This window comes from Calidris pugnax, unplaced genomic scaffold (assembly GCF_001431845.1).
Source record: "Calidris pugnax isolate Ruff unplaced genomic scaffold, ASM143184v1 scaffold199, whole genome shotgun sequence".
NCBI classification, from domain to species: domain Eukaryota; kingdom Metazoa; phylum Chordata; class Aves; order Charadriiformes; family Scolopacidae; genus Calidris; species Calidris pugnax.
The window spans coordinates 1,025,807-1,035,710 of record NW_015090970.1 but is presented as its reverse complement, the minus strand read 5'-3'; the positions used below and the strand labels follow the sequence as shown (position 1 = coordinate 1,035,710).

Here is a 9,904-nt window from a genome sequence, read left to right as displayed (position 1 = left end):
CCCGGCCGCCGCCGCCCCCCGCCGCCATGTTGGGAGTCGGGCAGCAGCGCTGCGCCCCCACCTGCTCCTCCTCCTCCTCCCTCCCTCTCCCGGCTCCTTCCCCGCCCCCGGTTCCCGCCCCTCCGCTCCCCGGCCCCCGTCAGCGCGTGCGGAGCGTGGAACGTCAGCGCGCACGGCGTCGCCGGAACCCGGGCACCCGCCTCCCGCCGCTTCCGGCCGTTCAACCGCCATGGCGGGAGCAGCGCCTCAGCTCCTGGCCCCCGGTGAGCGGCCTAAGAGGGAAGGGATGACCGGGGAACCGGCGCGGTGAGGGCGTTGGGGCTGGGGGAAGGGGAGGGCTCGGTAACGGTGGCCCAAGTCCCCGGTGGCTCTGTACCGGGGTGGGCGCGGTCAGGGCCGCAGGGGCCGCCGGCACCGAGATGTCGAGCCTGCTGCGGTGTGGTGGGATAACGTGTGGGTTTAGGGCCGTTTGGGGGTTGTTTCTTTTTCTTACTCAATTTTCTTAATGTTTATAACGGCATCGGTGAGGCCTCACCTCGAGGGTTGTGTCCAGTTTTGGGCCCCTTCCCACAAAAAAGACATGGAGGGGCTGGAGCGGGTCCGGAGAAGGGCAAGGGAGCTGGTGAGGGGTTTGGAGAGTAAGTCTTGTGAGGAGAGGCTGAGGGAGCTGGGGTTATTCAGCCTGGAGAAGAGGAGGCTGAGGGGAGACCTTCTCGCTCTCTATAACTACCTGAAGGGGGGGTGTAGAGAAGCGGGGGTCGGTCTCGTCTCCCAAGTCCCAGGAGAGAGGACAAGGGGAAATGGCCTCAAGTTGCACCAGGGGAGGTTTAGGTTGGATATTAGGAAACATTTCTTCACGGAAAGGGTTATCCAGCATTGGAATGGGCTGCCCAGGGAAGGGGTTGAGGCACCATCCCTGGAGGTGTTCAAAAGATGGGTTGACATGGTCCTCAGGAATATGGTTTAGTGTGGGGTTTTTGGTGTGGTTTTTTTTGTTTGTTTTTTTTCTTATTTCTTATCTATTTTTTTTGTCAGAGTTAGGTTGATGGTTGGACTAGATGACCTTTAAGGTCCCTTCCAACCTAGACAATTCTATGACTCTAAAGGGCAGTTTGAGGGAGGATGGAGCCAGACTCTTCTCAGTGGTTCCCAGTGACAGGACGAGGGGCAACGGGCACAAGCTGAAACATGGGAAGTTCCACTCAAATCTGAGGAAGAACTTCTTTGGGGTGAGGGTGGCAGAGCCCTGGAAGAGGCTGCCCAGGGAGGGTGTGGAGTCTCCTTCTCTGGAGATCTTTAAGACCCACCTGGATGCTCCTGAGTGATGTGCTCTGGGCAGCCCTTGCTTTGGCAGGGGAGTTGGACTCCATGATCTCTAGAAGGCCCCTTCCAACCCCAACAATTCCATGATTCTTAAGTGGTTATTACTGTGGTACGCGGGAGCGGTCGCGTTGTGCCAAGGTATCAACAGACTCAATAACTGCAGCAAGGGGAGTTTTCAGCAACATTTAATATTGTAATTCTGAGGCACTAGGGCGAAAGGACAGGAAGAGAAGCCCACATGCTCATTCCTGGGTGTAGGTGCTGCTTTATCCTATTCATCTTTGCTTTTTTATGCCACGGAGCAGATTTGAGAGACCCTGCTGGTATGAGCCAGGCTCCCAGAAGGATTTCCTTGGCTGTACTGTTGCTTGCTTGAGTTTTCCCTGTCTTTCTTTCTGGATTTTACTGTACATGTTGCCACCGTGTTCTGGAGTGGGTTATACTGAGGAGGGGTGGTTTTTGGACAGTGAAACTGCTCACGAATTATACAACCAGCTTTTGTTACTGCCACAAATCCGTCTGCAGTTGGCACAATTCTGTGAGCAGTTGTGTACACGCACTGTACAGCCAGCAAGGCACCTGCAGAATAAAGCATTTACTGTGTAGTAGGATTGGACTTATTTGTCACTTCCCTCAAATGGTCCCTTGTCACCAGACAACTTACCTCAGTAAAACTGGGTCACATCAAGAGCAAGGAGGAGAGGGGGAAAAATAAGCCACGCTGCTTGTTTCTCCTTAGAGCATTATAGAGGATTTGCATAATAGAGACTTAACAGAGATTTTTTTTTTGCTTTGCCCTTAAACTCTCTGCTGATATTTGAATATTTTTCTCTACTGTATGCTGGAATGTTCCAGCTGTAGTAGTGCAATTGCAGCTCCCAGTCACAACGCTAATAGGGCTGCCTTGGGATTTGTGTTCTCACACGCAAACTGTTGCTGAGTGGCACGTTTCCCTTCCTACAACATGAAGGATGCTACAAGCCTCTTTAATACAGGAAGGAGTACAGGCTTTCTCGTTGTTGTTGCTAGGATTTCCCTGTTACTCACCACTTGTGACATCCCAGACTGTGATGGCCTGATCCAGCGACGCGCTGTACAAGTACTTGTCGTCTTTTGAGAAGCAAGCGCAGCAGATTCCTCTCAGGAGGGATGTGGGCTGAAAACGGACGGTTAGGATTAGGTTGTAAATACAGGTTGAAGAGAAGATGCCTTAGAGCAGTCAGTGGTTATTCAGTGTGTAAGAATAGAGGTAATAAAGATTTTACAAGGTTGATTCTGGAAAGAGGGTGGGAGGTATCACAGAATAAAGGCTCTGCTTTTTGAAGTGCTGTAGCTGTGGGGGAAAGAGAGACTAATGTGCGTGTACAAAAGCCCATTATTCCACTTGTAAGTGGGATGTCAGTTGGATCCTCCCTGACAGTGGAGTGATCAGGGCAGTGATCAACTGTTGACCCTGTCTTACCACTGTAGTACCTTATAATAGCACATCTCGTGTTCCTGCTGACAGAACTCCAAGTCCCAGAGACACTGCAGGGAATCTTCAGATCCACTGAGCGCCTGTTGCTCTCTGTGGCTGCTTTCCAAACAGGAGATCTGGTTTCTGTGACCTTCCAAAGGAAACACTCGGGCCCGAGGGCAGTCATAAAGGAATAATTCCCCGCTGGTCATGCCGTAGAGGAGTCTGTGATCTGTGAGGATGGCCACTCTGGAAATCAGAGCGTCGGGGAGCTGCGTTTTAAAGGTGTAGGTGGGCCTGTTGATCACTGGGCATGGATCTGCAGGGATAATATCCAGCACAAGGACTAAATCATCGTATGCTATGGCCAGCTGCTTCTCCTGCTTGTCGATTGCTATGTCCTTGACTGGTTTCTGTGACTCTGGAGGTGGGATGCATGCTACGTCCTGCCTGGAGTTCAGAGGAAAGACAAGGACTGTTCCAGATATAAGCCCTGTGAAAAGGAGCTGGTTTTGCTCAGCTATTTCCAGGCATCTCACTCGGGCAGAGGTGTCCAGTGTGTCACACACGTCACCTGTAAAACAGAAGGAAATGAGGACTGTTCTTACTCTTAACTGCATGTGAATGTCATCCCTCAGATGGGGCTCATGATTGGCTTCTTTATTTGTGAAATAATTTGCATATTATTTGTATTTCCAAGTTTCCCATGTAATAATAAGCTATTCTAGACACACCTTTGAAAAGGAGATTAAAAAGCTCTCCAAGCCTGAGACAAATTTTCCTAAATCTCCTGCTTAGAAAAAGCAGAAAGGAGGAGCTGATGCATGTCACACGCTCAGAAAGCTAACCCTTCCTTTGCTGCCTCCCTGAGCTGCTTTGTTTCTCTCCTACCCCATGTGCAGGCTTAATTTAATGCAGTATTTCTGAGCTGCAGTTCACCTTCTGTGGTGTTCCAGATGATGACTTTCTGTGTGTCTTCAGTCTGGGTAAAATAGACATAGTTCCCCCCGTGGGAGAGTGCAGCGCAGCCGGTATTTGGGGCAGGCACTGGGTTTTTCTGCTGATGGTTATAAATCAGGTTCCAGACTCTTAGGGAGGGTGTGCTGTGGGAGGCAGACACCAAAGTGCAGTCGTGCAGGGCTAAGAGTGTTACTGGTTCTCCCGTGCCATCCAGTGTGTCAGTCAGCAACCCCTGCTCTGCTAAACTCCACACCTGGGAAAAATTGAGGGGGGAGAAGTCATCAGTGCCTGAGCTACTTTTTCCTTAGTCCAATTAAGAGGTAAAATAATATACCTTAACTAACTTATAAGTGGAAAGTCAAAGGATAACATCCTAATGCTAGAAGGCAAAACGTTGAGTAACTGCTGGTACCAACTCACTCTAAAGCAAATGTTTGAAGCTCCTGGAGCCACCCAGGCCACTTTTTCTTTTTGCTTCCTTTGCTCTGAAAGATGCTTAATTGGATCCTGGCTGTTTTGGACTGTGCTGGTTGTTTACCTCTTTCTTTGGCAAGAGATGATGCGCCAGATGTTGTGTATTCCATCTGGCTCCTGCTCACAGATGGGTAACAACGCAACTTTTAGGAGTGCAAATTTAAATCATTTCAGAAATGCAATTGTATTTCAGGCCTTGGGCATGCGCTGGCTTGAGGCCGGCCCTCTGTGCTCTCCAGTCAGTGTCAAAAATAAAAGGAGAACAGGAGACTTGAAGCAATACAGAGAAGGGTCAATGGTCATCGTCTTTTTACAAGTGTGGCAATAGTAGGAACATGCTCAGAACTGCAGATCCAACCCCCAAACGTGTTGCTGGGGATCAAAACAACCTTCTTATTGGATCGGGGCCACGTTTTCTAAGCTGGATTTGTAGGAGATGCTTCTGATTGGGAAGCTGTCTGGCTTTCCTTCCTACCTGGATAGATGCAGCCTGAGAAGCAGTAACAACAATGCTGTTGCCGGCAGAGATCACAGCCGTTTGAACCCTTGCATCGTGTTCCAAATCTGCTGTGAGGAACCTTTGGAATCCTGCTGGGTCTGCCCGGTACACTCGCACGTATTCCTCGAAGCCTAAGATAATAAAAGGTTAGTTACTGATTTACTGAGCAGAGGAAGTCTCTAATCCCCTTCAACACCATGTCCATACAATTTAATTCCTATATTTAAAAGCAAGCCCAAATAACAGCTTAGAAACCCTAAAAAATAATCATGCCAACTTAAGTCCTTTTCACTACTTAATTTCTTTGAGAAAGGGCTCTTGGTACTCAGTGTTCTGACTCTTCCCAAAGAGAATTTCACCCAATCTTTGTTACCCTCTTAAGCACAACAGTTAAATAAGGCTGGGCTAATGGGAAATGCCACATGATGGCCCCTTTTAAAGGACACTTGGCATGTGAGAGGGCAGCTACTACCAATGCTTTCTGAAGGAATGGGGGCTATTGAACCTGCAGCAAGGATGGACTCATCTTCAGATGCCACCACAAAGCAAACTCTTCCAGGAAGCTTCTCTAGCAGGCTGTTTCCATCACAAGAGATCTGCACAAAAATAAGGCAGGAGTAAGAGGTGAAGCTGGAATAGCTGAGCTGCCTCTCAGAAGGACAGAGGAGAAATTAGCAGTGAAACTTCGTTTGGCTGCCTGATATTTGGCAGAGCTAGAAGGTGCAGAAGGATAGAAGGTGTTACGCTTGCATGTTTGGGGACTAGAATATGGAAGTCTGAGGAGGATGCTCTATTCAGAATGCAGGAGGGCTTTGTTGGTTACCAGATCTGTTGTCTGGCCTCTGAATGTTGTAAGAAAATATAAGAAAGTTGAACAGATAGGTGTGTACCACGGATAGAGATCCCCCACTAAATCCCACTATCATCTTCCCCTGCTTCTGGATCAGGACGCTGGATGTTGGTGTTTCTTCCTGCAGCCCTGGCAGCTGACGTTTGGATCTCAGCTGGCCCGTGTTGCTGTCCCACAGACTCAGTGTTCCTCCTGCAGACACGGTCACAATCACCAGCCGTGGGCTGAAAACTGCAGAACACATCCACGTGTCTGACGCCTCTCCAGAAATCTGGAAGATGAGTTCTGCTGTCTCCAGGTGCCAAGCATTGACCTGAGAAAGAGGTGGCAAAAGAGATGGGAGTAGCAAGGACTGAGCTAGCTTTTCTGTCCTACAGCCTTGGTGATTGTGGCTGTAACTTCTAAAGTTCTTTAGAAGCCTTCTTTTGGCACGCTTTAAGTCAAAGACTGGCCATACCTTTGTGTCTGAGGAGGAATACACAATCATGTGCCCCTCATCCACATGGAGGTGATCTGAGGGCTGTTCTTCAATACGTGTATCTTGGATAATAAACCTTGTTCTGCCGGAAATCAAATTCCAGACGCGCAGACTGTGATCCATGGCAGCGGAAACAGCACGGCTTCCTTTCCCAAACACTTTCACGCACCTCACCTCAGCTATAAAATAAGAGGAGGATTTGCAAAATGAGGGATTCTCGGTGCTTTTAGCAACGGGGAGAGTGCTGGCAGCTACAGGGTGTGTGTGAGCCTGCAGCTCAAGGATCACCAAGTTGTCAGAGCTCTTTACAGATATGAAAAAAGCTTTCCAGTGATGAAACGTGGAGAGGGCTCACCCGAGTGCCCGGGGAGGGCGTGCAGCATCTCAAAAACTTCCATATTCCAGACAAGCATCGAGCCATCCTGGGAACCTGCCACCAGCAGCCGTTGATCAGAGCAAAGTGCCATCGCTGTGACGCCTGCCACGAGACACAAAGAGGAGAGGCTGCTCTTGATACCACAGACAGAAAACAGACATTCTGAGATTGTTAATATGCGGTGTTTCCCCCCCCGGGAACCCTCCCCCCCCCTGTACTGTCTGAACCCTGTTAGTCTGTGCCAAGAGCAAGATTAGGTTCCCTCAGACATATCTAGGTCAGTGTGTGCTTTTGTTGTCCTGACGACAAAATGACCCACTTTATCCTCATTTGTTGAAGCCGTTGCGAGTGGGACTGGTGCATGACTGAGCACAAAGGCAAATGGACCTTGATCCTGCCTTTGTGTAAGCTCACGGGCTAAACCGTCTTGCTGCGGAAACAGCTGTGCTCTCCTTCTTGCCCTGTTTATTTCCAATATTTCTTGGATCTCGTACAGAAGAGGTGAATGATTTGATGTATTCTTGGGCTGTATCTGGCCCCCAGGACGGATCCTACCTTTGAGGAATCCGGTGAGCGTGGTGCGGAGGGGCCCACCAGGTGGCTGGAGAAATCCGCAGCGTGGAATGAGAAGGGGATAGGGACAGGCCCTGCACCAGCTTAGACACTGCTGGCACAGCTCCCCGATTACCTCCGGGTAAGAAGGCACCAAAAAAAGAAGCCTGGCCAACATTTCTGTGTATATTAGACTCATTCCTAGGAGGGCAAAGACGAAAAGCATTTTAGAACATGACTGTGGTGGGCCTGTGAGAGCTACCATAGTTATATTTTATGTGATGTACAGGATATAAGATAATCTGGTTTTATCCAGCTAGGAATTTTGAATAGTACAGGGAAGGATACAGGTGAAATAGGGGCAAATGTAATGGTGTGGCAGGATTTTTCCCCTGCAGGAGGAGTGGGTGTTCTGAGGAGAAGACAGAGGAGCAGCACTCTGTGCCCTCCCATCTAGGAGCTTTAAAGCTGCAGGGGGATCCAGGTCACTGACACTACTAACCCTGGGGCACCAGGCACTCTGGCCACGGGGAGCTGCTTTAATCAAATCACAAAAATATCTGTTGGCAAAGGAGAAACCTCGGCTTCCCATCCCAGCGTGAGGCATTTATGAGTCTTTTGATGGATCCCAGAACAGAGAATTTTGTCACTGATTGTAATTCCTCAGAAAAATACTTTTACTTGGAAAGGAAAAAAAAAAATCCAGTTCTTTCCTCTGGTAAACGTTTGTGTCATGCTCTAAACATTTGTGTCACGACACGGCTGGTACCTTCAGGGCTGCAAACGCCGCTGACCGCGGGCTTCGAGAGGAGAAGTGTCTCCTGCACAAGGCGTAGTTCTGGACAACGGATGCGTCGAGTGCACATGGCAAAGTCATCAACAACACTCTCTATTCCACAGGCAATTATTTTACAGCTGATCCAGTTCATATTCCCTGCAGAAAGAAATACTATTAGAGCAGAGACCGTCAGCCCTGGGAATGCACAGTGAGCCTGAAAAGACTGAAATAAAAAAGGCTTTTTTGGGGCAAAAGGGGATAGAAAGATTAACAGCCACTAGCCGTGGAACTAGGACTCGTTTGCTGAGGAAGTGGAGGGTTCCCATTGTCACAGTTCCTTCTTTAGTCTCTTAAATGATTTTTCTTCTAATTTATTAGGTTTCTTAATATGTTTTCATCTCAGCATTTGGAGGATCTAGATAATTTCAGCTACTAAAGGAGTGTGGTGATAATTCTAGGGTACCAGTTTGTACAAGTGAGCTTATTTCTCCTGTTCAAGCTTCCTCCTCGCGGCGGTTATTGATGCTGTGCAGAAAGGTTGTGATTCTCCCCTGTGGCTGTAGGCACGAAGCGTGCCTCTGCAGGGCCCCCCCTACCCCCTCCTTACCCAACACATCCCGTTTGAGCTCCTCAATTCGTCCAGCATTAAGTAAATGAAATGGCAATTCGCTCAACTTCCTCAGATTTGCAACGGTGTCAGAGAACCAGAGGGGCTGAGGGGCTACCTAGGAGTAACCAGAACAGTGGGTTTGAGACACAGCTTGGGATGAAATCTCTTTGCTTTCACAGCTTCAGGGCTAGACACTGTCTCATGGAGTGCCAGACAGCACTTCCAGGACTTTCATTGTTTTCCTGTTTGTAGGAAGTGTTTTTGATGGGTTTTTGATCATTGTTTTCCTGTTTGTAGGAAGTGTTTTTCATGGGTCTAAATTTCTCCTGGTACAGCCTAAGGCAGGCTGCCTTTCTGCAGGTGGGAATAATAAATCACTTCCTTTTTGCAGTAGCCTTTTACAGATATGGAGACTATGGCAAAGCTTATAAATGACTGTAGATCTCCTTGGTTGGAGATACCTCTTTAAAATATATATTTATATATCATTGTTGAAAGCACCGAATTGCATCAATTACTATTAATTTCATTGTCTTCTGATTTCAGAGCCCGAATAATAAATCACTTCCTTTTTGCAGTAGCCTTTTACAGATATGGAGACTATGGCAAAGCTTATAAATGACTGTAGATCTCCTTGGTTGGAGATACCTCTTTAAAATATATATATATATATATATCATTGTTGAAAGCACCGAATAGCACCAATTACTATTATTTTCATTATCTTCTGATTTCAGAGCCTGGCTCCTGAGTAACATGCTCTAGCTCTAGGCAATCCTGCTTCAGCAGGGGAGTTGGACTAGATGATCTTTATGGTCCCTTCCAACTCTAAAATTCAGTGAAATTCAGTGAAATTTCTCTTGGTACAACCTAGGGCAGGCTGCCTTTCTGCAGGTGGGAATAATAAATCACTTCCTTTTTGCAGTAGCGTTTTACATATATGGAGACTATGGCAAAGCTTGTAAATAACTGTAGATCTCCTTGGTTGGAGATACCTCTTTAAAATATATATTTATATATCATTGTTGAAAGCACCGAATTGCATCAATTACTATTAATTTCATTGTCTTCTGATTTCAGAGCCCGTGCAGCAAACTGGAGACACAGAGCCCTGGTCCAGAGCTTAACAGGTATGGAAATGCTTGCTGATACTCATCACCTTCCTGTCGGCACTCAAAGTCCTGCTAAGGTGTGGCAATGTAAGAGGTTTCTTCATCCCCCAGCTCCAAGTCCCCTTGAAGAAATCTGCCAGGAGAAAATGCCTCTTGATTTGGTCTTGTTTTGATAGATAACGATTCTGCACCGTTTCAACGAATTGCCTGGGAAGGGAAAAATTAATAGATGTGCTGGAACAGGGAGGTGGAGCTGGGTGTTTTCGAGGGTCTCAGTGCTGACACGAGTTTAAGAATGGAGAGGAGTCGAAAGCCCTGGATGGGAACATCCCATGCTCAGAGATCACTGGGCCAATGCCAACGGAATGAGTTTCAACAAGGGCAAGTGCAAGGTCCTGCACTTGGGCCACAATAACCCCCTGCAGCGCTACAGGCT

General features: G+C 48.0%; 1 protein-coding gene across 1 annotated transcript in view; it reads right to left on the bottom strand.

Moving 5' to 3' along the window:
- Positions 1 to 1,539: 1,539 nt before the first annotated feature.
- The window catches only part of NWD1 (NACHT and WD repeat domain containing 1), a 16,414-nt gene continuing 8,049 nt past the window's right edge, over positions 1,540 to 9,904 (bottom strand). The window contains exons 7-19 of the mRNA XM_014952798.1: positions 9,516 to 9,675; positions 8,354 to 8,471; positions 7,738 to 7,902; positions 6,972 to 7,169; positions 6,396 to 6,518; positions 6,020 to 6,219; positions 5,603 to 5,875; positions 5,218 to 5,308; positions 4,689 to 4,843; positions 3,719 to 3,992; positions 2,797 to 3,353; positions 2,371 to 2,479; positions 1,540 to 1,902 (exon numbers count right to left, since the gene is read on the bottom strand). Of these exons, the coding sequence (XP_014808284.1) occupies positions 1,613 to 1,902; positions 2,371 to 2,479; positions 2,797 to 3,353; positions 3,719 to 3,992; positions 4,689 to 4,843; positions 5,218 to 5,308; positions 5,603 to 5,875; positions 6,020 to 6,219; positions 6,396 to 6,518; positions 6,972 to 7,169; positions 7,738 to 7,902; positions 8,354 to 8,471; positions 9,516 to 9,675 (2,713 nt within the window). The 3' untranslated portion in view covers positions 1,540 to 1,612. The remainder of the gene's footprint in view (positions 1,903 to 2,370; positions 2,480 to 2,796; positions 3,354 to 3,718; positions 3,993 to 4,688; positions 4,844 to 5,217; positions 5,309 to 5,602; positions 5,876 to 6,019; positions 6,220 to 6,395; positions 6,519 to 6,971; positions 7,170 to 7,737; positions 7,903 to 8,353; positions 8,472 to 9,515; positions 9,676 to 9,904) is intronic.